The following is a 20,105-nucleotide window of genomic DNA, read 5'->3' as shown; positions in this document are numbered from 1 at the left end:
CTGAAGTTGATATGCTTTTCTATATGCCATTTTATGCTTCTTTATTGCATATTTCTTTATTTTATGGTGATTAAGGTTAGAAAGCAATGTTGACTGATGTATCCCTGTTTTTGACATGTTTACCTTCTATTATGTCTGTTCGCTTTGTTCACACGTTGTCAATAAAATGGAACTTGATGCGACTTTCTTACAAGTGAGAGGTTTGTCTAGCTTTAAAACCAGGTTTAATCCACCATTTTCTATATAAGACAATGCCTGCATTAAACAGGAACATGACAGTTGTTATCCATTTGTTTGATGTGTTTGAGCTTTTGATTTTGCAATTTGATAAGGCACTTTCTTTTTTTGAATTTTCCTCAGAGTTCAGTATTTTTGTGATTTACTTTTTATAAATTTTTATCCTGCAACTTTCTATATGTGTCTGACTGTCCCACGTCATGAGTCTGTTATTTGGTGGTAGTACAAGTAGTTAGTTGATGTTGGCCAAACTTATCTTTTGTATATTGTTTTATAATAATTCAGTTTATTGGTTTTCTTGTTTGAACTGTTTAACAATTTGACAAGGCAGGCCCTTTTTAACACCTTTCTACTCGCTACGGGCAATGTTCATCGCTGAAGGACACATGGTGACCTAAAGTTACTAATTTTCACTTCCTATGGTTTTTAATGAATACTTGTCTCCCTTATAATCATACTATGTCTCCTTATTTCTATATTTTAATATTTCATGTCATTTAATATTGTCATCTGAAGATATACTTGCAGGTATTCCTCTTATTTCATTGTTTCTAGATTATTTATATGTGTCATTTCATTTGCGTTTTTTTTTAACTTGCTGGATCTATATTTTTCTTGCTGACACACAATCAAATAAAGGGCTGAGATTGGTCCAAAACCCTTTTTTTTAACCAAGTGTGTATTTGAAAATGTATGTGTCAATGAAGGAATATGTTGTTCTGGTCATAATCAAAATTTCTAATTACAGTTTGCAGTTCTTTGTACTTTATCTACTCTTACCATTGAAACCATGACAACACTGTACATTTTATAGATATTTTTTATTCAAAATCATTGAAATCTGAAACAGCCAATGTAGATATACACTGAAAGATGTAGACATGTAGTAATATATACATATCCAAGAAAAAAACAAAAACATGTATTTATATTTGGCTTCTTTACAATTCTGAAATAATTTATACTTAAACAGTATTCTTAAACATTTTCCTCACAGCACCTTATAAATTAAAATTACTTTAACAAAACAGATTAATTAATAATGTAACAATTGACAATCTTGGTTGATATTTTTCTGAATATCTTGAAAAGGTCTAAAGAAAAACACAACAATTCTCTAATTGACAGTGATGAGACATTCAGGTGAAAAAGTATTGATATAAAATGTTTACAGAATGATCAAGAGTACTAAGATAATATCAATTGACAATCTTTCCAAGTGCAGAAAGAGATATTTATGAAAAATTTGCAAGCTTTGTTATTCAACTTAAAACTTGACGATTCTTCTACAGAAATAAACAAATTATTTCAAATATTCTCTGATACCGCCAGAGAGATTCAGGCTCTTGTTTTTTTGAAAGCTCCGAGCCAGTACGACTAAATGGTGTTAATTGAAGTGCAGAAAAACAACAAAACAAACTTTAAAGGGCAAAAAATGCAGGTTCTATAAAGACATCATTGCAGTAACCCTAAATATATTTAATGCAACTTGTATATACATGTAGTGTTTTTTTAACAATTGTAAACATTATTTATTTTTAACTACAAATTAGGGTGGTTTTTTTTTGAAACGTTATTTTTGACAATTAAATTTCTAAACATGGTGAATAAATTTTCAAAATCACTTTCATCTGTGTCTTTTACATTATTGGTTGATACATTTCATATGCAAATCAGAATGGAATCATGAATATGTGTTAATAAATTCAAACTAAATAATTTAAAGTGATTCCTTCTTTTTTTCTGTTGAACGCACATGTGATGATGGGCATATCTTTTATATTCAGAATGTTTTTAGTTTAGGTTTGCAAAAGTTCTTAAATTTTCTTGATTTTGGAGTACTTAATACTTTTTTTAATTGACATACATAATTTGCATAATTGCATTTTTTCTTATCATAATTATGCAACATTTATAGTTCTTTAAACCTTCTTGATAAAATAAAGATATTGCAGCTGATCACATAAATAAATTGTATGTGTGGAAAGCTGTGAAATAAAAATAACAAAAGAAATATTTTACATTTAATTCTTTGACAATTAAAAACTTTATACATGATCTTTTTACAGTTGTAATAATCTTTATACCCATAGGACATGGTTATGAATGATTTCTTGGGTGGAACTACTTTTTTTGTCAATTTCAAGATATTAACCTGACCTCAAATGGCCCACTCATTTTAAAGAATTGATCAAACATATGTTCAACAACTATCTTGAAGTATAAGTGGTATCAAGATTTTAAATACTGTAAATTCAGAATTATTGTGTGAATTCATAATTGCGATTTTGTCATTTTAGACTTAATTTTAATTTTTGCAATATTTAGAAAAATCCTGTTTAATTCCTATAAAAAAAATCAAAATGCGAGTTTAAATTATTGCCATTTTAAATTCTGTTGCATTTTTCGCAATAATAAAAGCATCACAATAACTTATGAATTTACAGTATTACTGATTCATGTGCTTGGACATTACATTCAACATTTTCTTATTTATGAAATATATCTAGCTATTAAAATAGAAATGAATGTTCTATGGGTAACATTAATTGGTGAATTTTCCAGTTTTCTGGAATCTTGTGTCATCACAATTTAAAATCAACTACAATTTTAATACAGTTAACAGTTGAACTCCAAGAAAGTTTGTGAAGCTAAAATCAGATTTTTTTCCAACCAAGAGAAACCTTACCACAGTAAATACTTTATCTTATTTATTTTGTGTTGTTCAATATCAGATTAATTTTATTAATAAAACCAGTTTGAAATTCTGACTATTAAACCTGTTTCCAACTCTTTCAGTTAAACCAGTCTGAAAGTGTATTAAACAATTTATTAAGTTAAACAATTTATTAAGTTCAAAATGTATTGGTTTTAACCATTTCAGTCCAGATCTGGGGAAGTTTTATTGGTGCTAGGGGGATGGTCATCTGTGTAGATCTTCAAAGCCTTTTCTTTTCTAGGTGAGTATGTCGTCCTGGCAGTAGTTCTGTTCAACCTTCAAAGAAGAATGGCTCCAATTAGTAATGCAAGTTTTTGTATAAAATACACTATCATCTATAATTGAGAAATTAATGAGGGAGGATCAATTTTCCCTGTTTTTGAACCAGATCTGATTATTGAATGAAAATATTAGGGGTGACTAGATCCCTTTCTAATGTGTATTTTGTTCACCCCATATATATCAAGATTCATTTATTACTATTTAAAACAAAAATTTGATGACTAATATTTTCTTTGCATTAAAACAAAAATATTCACTCCTTTACAAAATTCAGTGGAAAATATTTTAAAATATTGCAATTTAAAGTGAAAATTTGCATTTCTCTGCCACTTTTTACATATGGTTCTTTATAATAAATTTTTTACTTGAACAACATTTACCTTGTATTTTCTTTTTGTTGTAGTTCTTTTTTCTGTTCTTCTGATAATTCCATTGGCTTTTCTGTTTTATCCCTGAAATATGATAACTTTAGTTTAAATGGGTTGGTTTTTAAAGTTAGTACCTTTTATTTCGACTATTACAATGCAAAGGAAAAAAAATAATAGCAGCATTTTTACTTTTGATTTAAATAATAAATAAATTTGCCTGGTTTGGGTGATTTGGTGAAAATGGGTATATTTCTCCATTTGTTACCCAAAGAACTATCATACAAGAAGTCGGAATTTGATGAAACTGATTTTTCAATTTAATCTTTTTGACAAATTCTCCTCCATCTTGCTTATAAATTGACATATGATAGCATTTTATTTGAAAAAAAAAGAAAAGCTAAAATCTCCACCCCCCTTCCAGACCCAATTGACCTATAAAAATAAGGTAAAACTTACTTGTAAAATAGAACACTTCCATCATCACAGATATATAGGGGCCATGTATTTAGAGTTGTGGCATGTGGACTCCAGTCTAAGTCTGTATTCATCTCCAGTAGAGAAACATCACAGGGAAAGTTGCCACGACCCTAAAGAACAAAACATAATTAGTGAAGCTATATACAAGATTATGAATCATGTTGCTGCAACCCTAAAGAACAAAACGTAATTGGTGAAGCTTTAGACAAGATAATGGATAAAGTTGCTGCAAAACTCAAACACAAAACATTAAGCTAAAAACAAAATTATTGACCACTTCTGTCTGACAATGACATGAAACAGATTATTCTTTTTGTAAAATAGATGGGCTTGCTTTGTATTTATCCAAAGCTAATTGACCCATTTTCTTACATTTCTAGATTTACATTTAATAGTAACACTTATAATATATATGTAAGACTCCATGAAAATGTGATAGAAAATTAAAGACCAAGATAATATAAACAAAATCAAGTTGAAAAATATTCCTCTAGTGTTTATCATCTTCAAATATGTGTATAGAGCTGTAATCATGCAGCCCTCTTTTTAAACTAATTGTGTAACTAATTTGTAATAAGCATATCATAGTGTGATAAACATATTAAAAGCATACCTTGGCATAGTCAATATTGTCTTCTAGAATTCCACTAACTTCTGAAATCTAAAACAGAAAAAAAATGGTAATTTATATCTATAGACATGTCATTGTTCCAAATGATCCTCCAGAAACTGAAATCTTCCCATTGCTTATAAATGGATCTATATCATGTACTTAAACAAAACGAGTGAAGTTCAATTTTATCATGCTGAATAAGCCACCATTCTAATGACTGTTCAATTTCAATATCTGCACATACTGAAATGTCTTCCCTGATTTACTGACCATAATTGAAGTTACGTTGAAAGTCTTAAATTAAGGTTTTACTGCAAGTAAAAAACATAAAACTACCATTATTGATAATCTATGAAAATGATGTCAGTTGAATCGCAGTAGATGGATATTTACACTTTGAAATTATTCCATACCCCAAATATATATAGTTACCCTATTGGTCATTGTACCTGAGAAAAGGAATTTGCTCATTTTTCATCAAATTCATACAGTCACTATTCATTGCATACATTTTTTTCCTTTCTTTAAATTAAATACTAGTATTTTATTTTGATAAAAAAATAAATTATGGAAGGTATATACCCCAAGGCACTGAAAATTCCTCCAGCATTTTGCTATTAAATGAAATAAATCTGTATCACCAAAACAGATTTTTATGATTTATTATATCATATTATATGTACCTTTGACTTCAGTTCCTCAACTGTTTGCTGGGTTAAGAATATCTCCTTGAAATTTTCTAGTTCTACAGTTGCTGGGTGCCATTGTCGTACAAAGATGGCTAACTGGGATGATGATATCATCTGCTCTTCATCTACAACATGTACAAATAGAACTAAACATGTGGCTTTTATGTATAAGAATATATATATGTATTCAGTGATTAGGAAGTCAATGAGTAATGAATCTGAATATGCATCACACAGTTAGGCAAGATAACATTAAGCTTCATTATAAAGGAGGAGGTCTGGTAAGGACCGATTTTGGCCTCAAATTTCAGTTTCATCTAACGAAAGATTTTGACCACTTTTTAAACACTTAAGTGTCTATTTCATATGATGCAATTAATTTATGTGAAAGATCTTAACTTATTTTGTCATTAAAAACGATCCGATTCTGGCTCAAATATGAGAAATCTACAAAATATGCGAAAAAATGTCACTTTTCAGATGGTTTTTGTCAAAAACGAAAGTGGCCGCATCCGTGTTCATCCGTTCATCCTCAATCTTTATATATGTTATGTATTATCATTAAATACAACTTCCATTTCAATATTTTGGATGAACACGAATGCGGCCACTTTCGTTTTACACGGAAACCGTCTAAAATTTAACTAAAATGCTGGAATTGTGAAGATTTCAGTAATTTAGCATGAATTAATGGTGCTAGTTCTCAATATATGTGCATTGTATTGGCAAAAAGAGCCCATATTTATGTAGCAGAACCTTTCTACTATCCAATAAATGACTAAAAGTTTACATTTTAACAATTTTGTAAAACTGCTATAATTTGGGGCCAAAAAGGGGTCTTACTGGACCTACTCCTTTCAGAAAGCTCTAATTTGAAGTTCCTGACAAAAGCAAACAATGAAAATTTCTTACATTGTATTTATATGAAAGAATGATAATTGATTAAACACAGTAAAGCATATTCACATGAAGCTTACTACCAATTTTTTAGGATGATCTAATTAAAAGTTCCTGATTGAAAGACAGATGTTTTCCAGCTTCAGAGAGAGGGATATAATTATATTATTTGTATGCATATAAATCAATAAATATTGTTGAATTCTTTACCATCAAGCTTCTGTAAAAATATTTCCCAGTTGGCAAATATAGGTACATCATCTTCATAAATTTGGTTGTCAAGGTAAATAGAACCAGGATTCCTCCATGTTTTCTTACGTAATCGGCATCTAAACAATACAGAAAATCAACTACAATAACATGTTAATTAATCTTGGAGGAACATTAATACCCTATCTTTGTTATACACTCTATTTTTATTCTGAATTTGAGCACAAAATACATTAAAATATAGAAAATTTAAATGTTAAATTCAACCACTCTTTTGTGTTGTTTAACATCTTTGAGTATGTGAACAGAGCTTAAATCATATCCCTCATCCCTCTTGTTTTCAATTTAACCCTCATCCATACTTAACTTTTTTTTACACAATTTAAAACAAAATGACATTTGAAATTTGAAAAAAAAAATCTATCTTATACATCTTGAATTTTTTTATGAATACCTATTGCAAATTCATTTATATTTTCGAACACAAAATTAATATTATTGTCAGTTTTCTTATCCCAGAGAGTATTCTCCCTTATGCTCCATACCTATGTACAGGAATGTCAAGGCCACATTGTTCTTTAATCTCTGGAAGTATCAGTTTCTTTGACTCTAACACCGTCATTCCTTTGGCAAATATTGTATCAATAAGAAACGTGCTAGGCTGTAAAGAAAAAAATGATCAGTTAGTTGTGATATTTAAAATTTGGTAACCTATCAAATATTACTTATTTTTCATTGGTGCTTTGAACTGAAAATTAGTTTTATGTGTTGATTTTGGATTTTCATAAAGTTTTGAAGTGAGATTTTGAAAATTAAAATATACCTTGAAGACATAAGCCAGTACAAAGTCAGGTAAACCATTGGTATACATATAATTCAAACTCAAAATTGTACAATGCTTATTTTGAAATCCATGAATTTCTTTTTATTTTCATAATAATAAAAAAGAAAGACACAATGCCTTAGGTTCTAAACTGTTCTCATGTGGTCTTGGTTAATTCTCTTTTGAGATGTTGTTTACAAAATTCTGAAAAACAAAAGTTCTGATGATATATAGAAAGAGCAAAAATAAAGGTACTGAGTGTGCATGGATCAATCAATTTATATATGGCAAGAAAATTTAACTTAAGAAACTAAATATTGTTCATACCTCTGTTTCATTGATATCAAGATGAAACACTTTGACTCTATATTCTCCCTGTTTTAAAGCTCTCCCTAACTTAATATTTAGCTGAAAACAATAAGCATGAATTAAACTTAATTATATTACTACTTCAATTCTTACAAATATAAGTTTTGTTAAAAAAAATTGTATTTCATAAATACATGAAGTACCTACTTTCAACCAGGCCATTCTATAGTTTTATTTGTCTAGACAATAATTAACATCCTAACCAATTATTTATTAGTATTTAACATTTCAAGACCACCTTGGTGATCTCAAGGTACTTGTGGTAGTGGGGTCTCCTCAACGTTCAAGCGTGGGAAGTTGTGGATGAGCATGAGCTGGGTACAACCGAAAATTGGTATTTATTGCTTCTACCGTAAGCAAGAGGCTTTTAGAATTTATATATTTTTATTTATGTTTTGGCTTGAATTCAACATAATGTGTCTTGCAAGAGTAATATGTCGAAAGGTAAACCTTGGGAACTAGCATGTTAAAAATAAGCATCAGTATCCTATAAACCAAGGTTTGTATTCTAATCGCGTAAACATGCTGAATCGAAGCCCCGTTGGTGGAAATTAGCTGTTTTCTGCGCTTTGCTGGGGTTGTTGTCTCATTGACACGTTCCAAATTTCCGTTCTCAATTTTATTTTATGGAAGACCTTTTACTGCAAGTGGGTCAGAAAGTCGCTTTATTTATTGCGTTATTTTCTTATTCAATTTTTTAATTGTCCTTCACGACTACAATATACTTACTTTTCCATCATCAAAGAAAGCCAAGGTTTCTGAGAGCCGGATACTTTCAAATTCTTGTTCTTTAGTGTAAACTCTATACACCTACAAATAAACATGCATATAAAAATTAAAAGTGATTTACCACCTGCAATATAAATCTTTTCCTATTTGTCTTAATTAGTGCACTGAAATAGGTCTCACCTATGTATATAAATATTAATTTATTTCACTGTATATTTATTCATAAACAAAATGTGTTTCTTCAAATGAAGCTGTGTCTCCAAATAATAGAAGCAGAAACAGATTAGTTAGTCCATGTTTTGGTTTAAGAACCTTGAAAATCAATAAAATATAAAACATAAAATAGCAAGTAAACAAATTCATATATACTGAAGAATAAAATGCAGAATGGAAATGAGGAATGTGTCAAAGAGACAACAACCTGACCAGAGGACATAAACAGCCGAAGTCAACCAAAGGGTTTTCACTAGTGACAAAATTCCACACCTAGGTGGCCCTTAAACATAATATGTGTACTAATTCAGAGTAATGGACGTCACACTATAATAATATCTTTTTAAATTCTAATGAGAGATTTTCCAGTGATAGCAGATAACAAACTGTGCGTATTGTTATTCTTTTACTTTTCTACATTGGCTAGAGGTATAGGGGGAGGGTTGAGATCTCATAAACATGTTTAACCCCGCCGCAATTTTGCGCCTGTCCCAAGTCAGGAGCCTCTGGCCTTTGTTAGTCTTGTATGATTTTAAATTTTAGTTTCTTGTGTATAATTCGGAGTTTAGTATGGCGTCCATTATCACTGTACTATTATGCATATTTTAGGGGCCAGCTGAAGGACACCTACGGGTGCGGGAATTCTCGCTACATTGAAGACCCATTGGTTGCCTTCGGCTGTTGTTTGCTCTATGGTCGGGTGGTTGTCGCTTTGACATATTCACCATTTCCTTTCTCAATTTTATGCTATACACAAAATTGACAAAGTCCATGTTATTGTATAATGGGAAACCCCAAATTTTCTATAAAGACTAATAATTATATAACAGTTTTCAATTTCATTATAAGGACTCATTAGTAAGAGTATGGTTGCATTATATCAAGCTGTTTTATAGGAGTTACAGATTAAAATAAACATTAATGTGAACAACCCATGATTTACAACACTAGTAATCCCTAAATGCCCTATGAGTCTACATATAGCTGAATGCTGACACATTAAACCATAACAAAGATTGCTAAATCTTCTAATTCTTCAGATGATTAATTACCTTAAAGTTTTCAGAGTCCGTCCCAATAAAAGGCTCCAGCTCTGCCTTGAAAGCCCCAAGTGTTATCCTCTTATCTACTAAGATTGTTAACGCTGAAAAATATAAATGTGTAGATTGAAGAGAGATATTGAAAATATGTAAGAACATGTTTTAAAATATGACATAAAAATTGCTTCATCCAGGACAAATATGAACATCTTTTTTTGACAATAAAATAACTAATTCATAGCCCCAATTGCTCATATTGCTTTCTCATGTATCTATGTTAAATTTCAAATTTCAAGCATTAATAGCTACTTTGTCTTATGTTCAAATAAATTGGTAGTCATCCAACATGTTTAATGTCAAAACTAAACCTTATCCTGACTGTGCTGAAATATCATTTCCTATTAGATTGTACTGGTTCCGGGAAGTTTGATAGTAAAAACACAGGTACTTCTAATTTAAACTACAGAGCAAATGTGCCCTTCTATTATAGATTTATATATTTTTTTATAATTCAAAAGAAACTTTAAACAAGGGATCTATGGGAATGTCATGTCACCAAGCTTTCTTTTGATACCAAAACTACCCAAATATATCATTAACAAAGAAACAGCTGTGCATAGGAACTATTTTAATTGTACTACTTTCTTGTAAATTCTATACTACGGGACCCGAATTAGTGGTTCTATATCTACTGTTCAAGCTCAAGAGATAACTGTCCATAGGAAAACACATTAACCTGCCTAATATTCATAGCTTATTGAGGTTTTTTTTACATCCTTTTCACATCCTTTTATAAAACCCTTTACTCTTTTTATGGCAAGCGTAAAACCAACAGATATGCTCAAGTCTGGAATATGCTAAATGTATACATTTTTTTAATAGTACAGATAAAACTTACATCTTTGTTTTGATACAATATCCTCATCTCTATTCACCATGTTAAAATAATGTTTAAAAGGTTCTTCATGAACAATCGTTACTTCATCATTGTCCCAATTTTCACTTTCATTCTTTTTATCCGTGTCCAAATTTTCACTACCTTCTTTACTTGTATGAGTATCCATATCATTAATCCCCTTGTCACCAGGAGAAGCAGCACTTCGACTAAATTTAGCACTAGTACTGGTTTCCTGACTACTACTACAACTTTGCCCAACAGGGCTACTTGTCTGTCCCTCGGAACCAGTCTCTGTTGGACTGGTACACTGTCCTAGAGACTGATCACTTTGTGAATTATTCAACGTCACAGATTTTGATTTAGAGTCTAACTCACTATCACTCCTCCTATCACTTATAACCTCGTCAACGTCTAATGAATTATTGTCTTGTGTAGATTTTACACTAGAACACATATCTTCTAATAGTTTATTGTGACGATAACTAGATTTCATATATTCATTTACTTTATCTGGAAAACAAAACAAGTTAATTCAATTCAAAACTAATCAAAATAAAAAGAAAAGTTGAGCATCTTAAATTAAGCATGAGTTTTTTTTTTTAAACTTTAATCATTCTTTAAAATTTTTCAGTCGTATATTAACTGATACAATGTTTTAGACAAATACAATTTGAAAGCTGCACCATTTAAAAAGCGGTATTCAATCACTGATTCTTTTGTAGAATAAATGTGAGGTAGTTTAAAGGAAAAATTATGCAAATACAAAGAACTCCACAAAACACTTCACAGAAAAAACTAAAGCTTAAACAACAGGAACTCCTTAAAACACAATGGGTGAACTTAGGTGCTCTCATAGGGTTAGCAGTTCAGGCTCCACTAGACACACACTATTTTTTACTTGTGTTTAAATATGCTAATGAGTTATGTCAGTTGATAAGGTATGCATAACATAACAACAGATGGGTAAATGAATCTTGTCCATTCAATTTCATGAACAATCTATCATGCAAACTCTCTAAACCTAAAACCTGACCAAAACTAAAAGTTTGAAATGACAACAAGGGTTTCTGGAAAGAAGACAGATAATACATGCAAAAAATTTTCACACCAAAAATATTGAAGAAACAGGATTAAGATTCTTTGTGCAACCAAAAAACTGAAGATTTTTTTGAAGATTTATATAAGACATTATTAACTTAGTAAGGTTTCAAAAGAAATGCAGTGTTCTCCCCATGTCATTTTTTCATCATAGTAATGTGATGCTATAGCCCTTGAATGTGATGCTATCTGAATTGGGTTTTTTTAAGGATTATTTTATGGATGTAATGCTATAATTTTTAGAAACAAGATGGTATTTCATATTTCACTGTTTATCAGGATGCTGGATGAAATATATGGGGAGAGCACTGACATGGATAAAGAAACGATTTTCAGGAAGATAACTTACCTACAGACGGTATATTTACATATATACGTATAGTATTTTGATGTCGATCTAAAAGTTTATAAAATCTGCTGCAATGAAATTGTCCACTTTCTACACTCTCTAAACCTGAGAATTCTATGTACACCTAAAATGTTAATTGTAAATATCGAATAAATATATTTATCGCTATTTTGTACATTTTTCCTTTGATCTTTTTTTGTGATAATTTTCATATCATGCATCTCGCTTGAGATGGAAAAATTATCGCTAGAATCTAAGGAGGCCACGTGGCGTTGCTAACGAAATTGACATGAAATTGACAACTTCGTCATAGGTAAAATAGCGATAAACAGATTATCATTGGTCATCTCAACTCGATTGCTTTTCTCGCTTTCGCTGTACCAGCTCAAGCGAGAAAGTCAATCTCGTTGAGAAGATCAACGATAATCTATAAATATATATTAATTTCTACGGGTACATCTATATTGATAAGAACAATAAACTTATTATGTGTCCTTTTCTTGTGCGAGTTCAATTTTATTTGGATAGTGGCAAAAGCCTTTAAGAAATGATTAAAATTATTCAGATAAATTTAACTTAAACTTTCTTTAATTCATGTCTAGGAAAATTCATTTCCACGCAAAAGATTTAAAATTTTAAAAGGTTCCATAACAAACTCCATGAATTAAAAGTTTGCACAAATTTTGGTTAATTTTCCAGTTTTACTTGTCCATATATAACTCATGTTACATACAAATCTAGTTGAATTTGGATTTTGATAAATTTATGAAGGAATCTGTGAATGTTTACCTTCAAAGGTTATTTGTGGAAAACTGTCTTTTTGGAACTATTTTTAAAAATTTTCATTTTATTTATGTGTATACCTGTTTTTTCATTTCACAATGACATAAGTAGCACCTTTTTTAATGTCAAGATTCCTTTGAAACAATATATATATGCATCTCCATACCTTATTACTTTTAAAGAATCCTTCCGCTTTTAGAGTTTTATTTGGCACAGCTAAGAACCTCAAATCACTATGGAATCTCTCTAAAACACATCTCATTTGGTCTACCGGACACTTCAGTATCTAAATAATAAATCATACATAAATTTCTGAAATATAACTGTTATTATTCCTTTTATTTAAACTTCATTATGAATTAAACACATCAGACGATAATTTGTACTAAAGCACATTTAATTCAATCATTCCAATGATCTTGGATTTATTGCATATAGATCTTCCAGTAGAGAAGGTACTGATTTTTTTTAAATGCAGAGTAGCTCTGCTTGTTTATAAATTAATATCAATATCATTTTACTCTGCTACTTTCCTATTGTTAGTACTGTACATGGTGCATTATCTTCATATGTTTATTCATCTTTTTGAAACAAACATTACTATAAGACTTACATTTGAGACTAGTTTCTTTAATTCATTAACAGTTTGAGTCTGATAGGCTCGTACTCTGATGGGATCATAGAGAATATCATTTTCTATGTCTGCAACATAGACTTTCACTGTTACACCTGTAACATAGAGCATGAAAATAAATAATGATTGTTGTCCTCAGTAATGACTCATTGCAAAAACACTAATAGAGTAAAAAATCCTAAAATCATAAATAATGTATTAATGTATAGACTAATAAATATTATATACATAAGAAATTCCTTAAAGATCAACTATTACCAATATATATTAGTATGAAAATATCCAACAAAACACACAGTTATCTTTCAAATTGAAAAAAAATAAATCTAGAAAATGAACAAATTACAAATTCTTCAGAACCATATACAAAATGTAAAGTACTACTAATAAAACCCATGTGTAGCAGTGTCTATATTGAATGTTATTCTATTGCACATTTCATTATTAAAAAAATCAACTAATGTCCAATATACTTACCTCCTGGACGGTATTCCTGGAATTCTTGATTTGAATGTTTAGTTTCCAATAACAAGTCAAAGTTATAAGCCTGTTTGACCCCTCCTAGAATCTGACCCATGGTGTGTTCCTCTTGACCCTCGTAGGAACATTCTAAGGAATCATGGTACTCATCATACTTAACGATCCGACAGCAGTCCAGAGGTAGGACGTCTTCTAAATCAAACATCTGAAACACACAATATAATTTACAGAGTATTTTGTCTTCGTGTGTATGTATGCTAATTGATTGAATGGGTGTATTAAAAATGCATAATCATTTATAAAAAGTTTACTAACTTTTCTTGTAAAAACTTTGATGTTTTGGTTTATTTTCTCATATATATATAACCATGATGTCTTTTAAGTCATCTTCATCTTTCAATGCTTCCTCTAATAACTGAAATATTTTATATTTTAAGCTAATAAAGTGTGAATCTATTATTAATTGTCTCATGGATGTTAAAAAATTATATATATTACTATTATATATTTCTTTTACAGAAGATATTGAAAAGTTACAGATTCTTATATAACAATTTGTTTAATAATACAAACCTCTTTTTTAATTGGTCAATTTTCGTATTCATGCTTAAAAATTAACTAAATCCTTTGTAGTATGTTCCATGTTAAAAATGTCATAAATGTCCAATTACCAAAGTATTACAGCAATGTTTTGGTTCATTTTCTAGTTTGAATCAAAATTATTAAGTATTCAGTGGTTCATTTTTCATGAGATAGCCCTATACTTTCATCAATATTTCTGTCGTAATGTTAAAAATAGTATATTCATGAAAATATGACTTACCAATGGTAAAATCTCCCTCAACAAAGACTTCCATAATTTATAGTATTTCCAAATTTCCCCCCAAAAGGTTCCTATTCTTTATCATTGTCATTCCTTTTCCTTACTTTATAGGCTATTTCTGTACTTTCTGTTAACGTTTTATCTTTGTGTATTTCTAGCGTCTGTTCTATTTGTCTTTTCTTCAGTGGGTGATAACAAAAAAGCTTAATCTGGAAAAAAAAGAACAGTTTAAGAAATCTGTTCCATTAACGGTCAAGTGATATCTAAAAATATTAAACAGATGCACCATTAATGCATAGGCAAAATTGAGATCGTTATAATTTTGTAATAGAAGAAACGTTCTGCTTTGGGAATTCCGTATATCGTCAGTTTATCGGAATTCCAATGGGGACTAACTGTGCACCACTTATTGCGGATCTGTTTTTGTATTGCTGTGAGTTACAATTTATGACAAAAATAAGCAAAGACCCATCGAAACAACATCTGATAAACAAATTTAATAATACTTTTAGATATTTGGATGATATTTTGGCTCTCAATAATGACGACTTCAGTATGTATATGAAAGAAATTTATCCTGCTGAACTTACTTTAAATAAAGCTAATACTAACAATGACCACTGTCCTTTCCTCGATCTTGATATCTATATCACTAACAGAAAGCTGAATACTAAAATTTATGATAAAAGAGATGATTTTTCATTTCCTATCGTTAATTATCCATTTTCAGATGGTGACGTTCCCTTGTCACCATCTTACGGTGTTTATATATCTCAACTTGTACGATTCGCTCGTGTATGTAACAATATTTTGGATTTTAATGAGAGAAATTTATGTATTACTGAAAAATTATTACACCAGGGTTTTCGATATCACAAACTAGTCAAAACATTTACTAAATTTTATCATCGGTATAAGGACATCATTCGTAAATATAGCTCAACATGCAGACTTCTTATACGTTCAGGTATTTCACATCCAATTTTTTATGGAAATATTCTTTATAAAGCACAAAGGTGTCAGTATTCACCTCAAACACTAAAAAAACCTTTGAATAAGACTTATGAAGAAGGGATATAGTTACGATACTGTTGTCAGGTCATTAAAGATTGCATATTTGGCGTTAATATTGATTCACTTATAGGGTCTTTGCATCGGAACTAAACACATTTATTCAAAAACCAGTTGTTGGCATGACACGGGTTATGTTCTGCTCATATATGTTATGATGGTATGATACTAAACCCCTAACGGGAAGGATTGTGCCTGATGTTCATATGATGAAATCATAATCTTTCAGTCAGTTTAATTGAAGTCTGGAGCTGGCATGTCAGTTAACTGCTAGTAGTCTGTTGTTGTTTATGTATTATTGTCACTTTGTTTATTTTCTTTGGTTACATCTTCTGACATCAGACTCGGACTTCTCTTGGACTGAATTTTAATATGCGTATTGTAATGCGTTTACTTTTCTACATTGGCTAGAGGTATAGGGGGAGGGTTGAGATCTCAAAAACATGTTTAACCCCGCCGCATTTTTGCGCCTGTCCCAAGTCAGGAGCCTCTGGTCTTTGTTAGTCTTGTATTATTTTAATTTTAGTTTCTTGTGTACAATTTGGAAATTAGTATGGCGTTCATTATCACTGAACTAGTATATATTTGTTTAGGGGCCAGCTGAAGGACGCCTCCGGGTGCGGGAATTTCTCGCTACATTGAAGACCTGTTGGTGACCTTCTGCTGTTGTTTTTTCTATGGTCGGGTTGTTGTCTCTTTGGCACATTCCCCATTTCCATTCTCAATCTTAAATAAAAATTTGTATTTTGCTGAACATTTAAATTTGTTGTTTACATGTACCCATCAAAACCTACGGAAATTGGTATTCGACGAATAATAATGAATCCACAGTAACTAGTTTTGAGTTGTAAGCTATTCATACTTTGCACATTGACTTCTCCAATTCTCGTTGTCTTTTTTCATTCTCCTCTTTATCTGTCGTATTTTGTAAATGTTGTCTCATATGAGCAGGAAAACCATCAGGCTGTGCAAAATCTGTCAAGAAAATCTGGCATTATACATAACATAAGTAAACATTAATAAATAATGTAAATTCAGATATTTTACAAATATCTACAAATATTGTTGAAAATATGTAAGTTTTCTTATGATTCATTTCCATACATACAATCACAAACTTGTTAATAATGTAGCAGGAAGCCTATTCTAACTACTGAACCCATACCAATCACTGTATTCTTCAAACTTTATATAACTTAAAACGTAAAAATAACGATAATTTTCAATTACAATAAATATAAGAAGGTAATAAGGGGAAACCAAAATCAGTCGTAGAAAATCAGAAAACAGCATTGACCAGCAGAAAATACTAGTAGCTGAACAGACAAATGCAAAAACAGTCATCATAACATTATAAAGAAACTGAACGAAATGCGCGTATGACGTATAATATTATAAGTCAGATATCTTGGACGAGTTGACGTTAAGCAACTTCTAATCAATCAATATTTGATGATTTTAATTATGACAGTTTACCTTGGGGTGGTCATCAGTTGCCCTTCGAAATATAAGTTTGATATCATCAGACAAAAATGTTATACCAATTAATATCTTACATATTTTGATAGTATATTGGTCTGCAATGGGAAAGTTGCATACAAAGATAGATTATTTAACATACAATACATTAGGCTTGTGAGAGATGCAATTAGTTTGACCAATTAATTTATGCATGATGCAAGTCATCTTACTTTCATGTTTCTGTTCATCAATTTGTTTAGGCATGTGTTCGTCCACAAAGTCTGAACTGTAGAAGAAAATCATAACTTATGTTTCAAACAAAATGTAAAGCATTTTAAAAAGTATGAACTAGATATTTTTGTGACCTTGATTTTTAAAATAAAAAACTATGAACTTGTGAAATAAAGCTTACAATTATCAACTATACATATATTTGCATGAGTTATATGCTTACTAATGCTTCTTCTTATTAGTTATTCAATACTCAAGTAACACCTCAATTAGGAAAGAAAACTAGGTTGGCAGCTTATATGATACAAAGCAACACATCATTGTATTAACGAGAAACAGTGTTGTCGCACTTCAGAATAGATTATAGATATTTCAATTCATGTGACATCATGAAATCGACTTTGTATGATTTGACAGGATGATATATTCGACATTTAAATGTCGCTTTAAATAATACTTCTGTTTATGTCAATTCGCAGGTTTGAAACATAAAAACGATCACGTTTTGAACTTTAAGGCTCATGGTGCTTTTAATGCATGTCTGATGTAATATTCAGTGTAAATGCATTGTTCTGTAAAATTCTGCGTCACTTCAATCTACATTTATTACATCATTAATTCATCTGACACTACAAGAATATAAACACTGACCAAATTCAGAAAATGGTTCACTATTTACTTGCCTCGATTCTGTTTCGGTGAATTCTTTACTGGAGGGAATCGCTTTTATCGAAAAGGCTCCAAATCTTTTCACATCAACTAGGATTGCTTCGATTTTTGTATCTATTCCTAGAGTAACGAGGAAATCATCTGAATGTAAACAATTTAATTCGTTTTCTTTATCGGACAATTGTTTTTTAATTTGTGGCATGGCAAAGAAGACTTGGAGGTCCGACGCATGCATTTTCATGCTTTGCAGTGTACTTTTACAGTTAGAAACTTCCTGCTCTAATTCACTCAGTCTGTTAAGGATTTCTTTTATCTTTTGATTACATTTGAATTCCCCATCCTGGAGCTCTTTTATCAGTCCCTGCTCAATTGTATCCAGGTGATTATTTACTTTCAACCGAAAATCATGAATTTTCTTCCGACCTGCTTTGCAGCGATTGATTACCTCAGTAAGGTTATTTTTACGATCGTTTTCCATTCGCCCAATCTTCACTTCTAAATCTGCAACATTCTTGGTTAAAGTATGGAAGGACTGTGAAGCATTTTGATATTTAACAACATCTTCAAGTGGAAATATACTTTTTCCACATTCACCATGTTCTTGAATACATTTGTAACATATCGGACACTTATGTATTTGACAATAGTTTTGATATTTTTCACTGTGCTTTTCACAAAGGTGTTTAATATTGGCTACGAATGAGGGTAAGTTTTGATATTCATTTATTGGAATGATCGAATGTCCCTTTGATGATTTTGATAAAGCATGGTATTCTTCACAATTAGAACAAAGAGCTTCGTCGCAGTCTTGGCACCAGTGAACAGATGGATTCGAAAGAGATCGAAGGTTACAAATATCACACAGAAGAATATTGGAAGCCATTGTTCGTACAAAATAACCTGCAAAATCAAACATATGTGTATTTTTATCAAAGACTGTAAATAAAGTAAATCATAACGCATCTATTGTATTAAACATATTTAAATTTGCATTCAAACGTGTTTTGATTGCGTGTTAACCAGACAAGATATGGTTACCATGGAAAAGCATGTTGTGCTCTTCTTATTGCAATTGGTTTTACTCCCAAATTTATTTGTTTTATAATTCTTATATGATTTGCATTTCTATATATATTTGAATTTGATTGGTCAATTTGCTTTTTAACCGGATTTTTGTGACAAAAATGTCGGTTATTGATTTGGGGATGTACGGCGGGCGGCCGGGCGGCGGGGCGGGCGGCAATCAAATGTTGTCCGTGCATTAACTCATGAACCGTTCAACCAAAGCTTTTAAAATTTTAATATGTTGTTACTGAAGTTGAAGTTTAATAATGGCGATTTTGACTTTTACGGTTCAGGAGTTATGGTTCTTGAAAGATTGAAAAATGGAGTTTTCAGTCGTGTCCGTGCATTTACGCATGAACTGTTCTATTAAAGCTTCCCAAATTTTAATATGTTGTTACCGATGACAAAATGGAGGTCAAGTTCAATAATGACGATTTTGACTTTTACGGTTCAGGAGTTATGGTTCTTGAAAGATTGAAAAATGGAGTTTTCAGTCGTGTCCGTGCATTTACGCATGAACTGTTCTACCAAACCTTCCCAAATTTTAATATATTGTTACTGATGACAAAATGGAGGTCAAGTTCAATAATGACGATTTTGACTTTTACCGTTCCGGAGTTATGGTTCTTGAAAGATTGGAAAATAGGTGTTTCCAGTCGTGTCCGTGCATTTTCTCATAAACCATTCAACCAAAGCTTTTGAAATTTTTATATGTTGTTACTGAAGTTGAAGTTTAATAATGGCGATTTTGACTTTTACGGTTCAGGAGTTATGGTTCTTGAAAGATTGAAAAATGGAGTTTTCAGTCGTGTCCGTGCATTTACGCATGAACTGTTCTATTAAAGCTTCCCAAATTTTAATATGTTGTTACCGATGA

At 30.8% G+C, this 20,105-nt stretch overlaps 1 protein-coding gene across 1 annotated transcript; it reads right to left on the bottom strand.

Moving 5' to 3' along the window:
* Positions 1 to 1,043: 1,043 nt before the first annotated feature.
* On the bottom strand, positions 1,044 to 19,059 carry LOC143049941 (ubiquitin carboxyl-terminal hydrolase 47-like). Its single transcript, XM_076223719.1, has 19 exons — positions 18,178 to 19,059; positions 17,494 to 17,549; positions 16,665 to 16,777; positions 14,836 to 14,940; positions 13,906 to 14,113; positions 13,408 to 13,523; positions 12,961 to 13,080; positions 12,012 to 12,135; positions 10,565 to 11,074; positions 9,679 to 9,770; positions 8,414 to 8,494; positions 7,643 to 7,723; positions 7,038 to 7,153; positions 6,493 to 6,611; positions 5,380 to 5,510; positions 4,697 to 4,744; positions 4,063 to 4,193; positions 3,619 to 3,690; positions 1,044 to 3,232 (listed from the first exon to the last, which is right to left on the bottom strand). The coding sequence occupies exons 1-19, from the start codon at positions 19,044 to 19,046 to the stop codon at positions 3,118 to 3,120; spliced, it is 3,207 nt and encodes a 1,068-aa protein (XP_076079834.1). The 5' UTR covers positions 19,047 to 19,059; the 3' UTR covers positions 1,044 to 3,117.
* Between the last annotated feature and the right edge of the window lie 1,046 nt (positions 19,060 to 20,105).

Source organism: Mytilus galloprovincialis, chromosome 10 (genome assembly GCF_965363235.1).
Source record: "Mytilus galloprovincialis chromosome 10, xbMytGall1.hap1.1, whole genome shotgun sequence".
NCBI lineage: Eukaryota > Metazoa > Mollusca > Bivalvia > Mytilida > Mytilidae > Mytilus > Mytilus galloprovincialis.
Note: the sequence above shows the minus strand (reverse complement) of the source record. Positions and strands in the feature narration are given on the sequence as shown.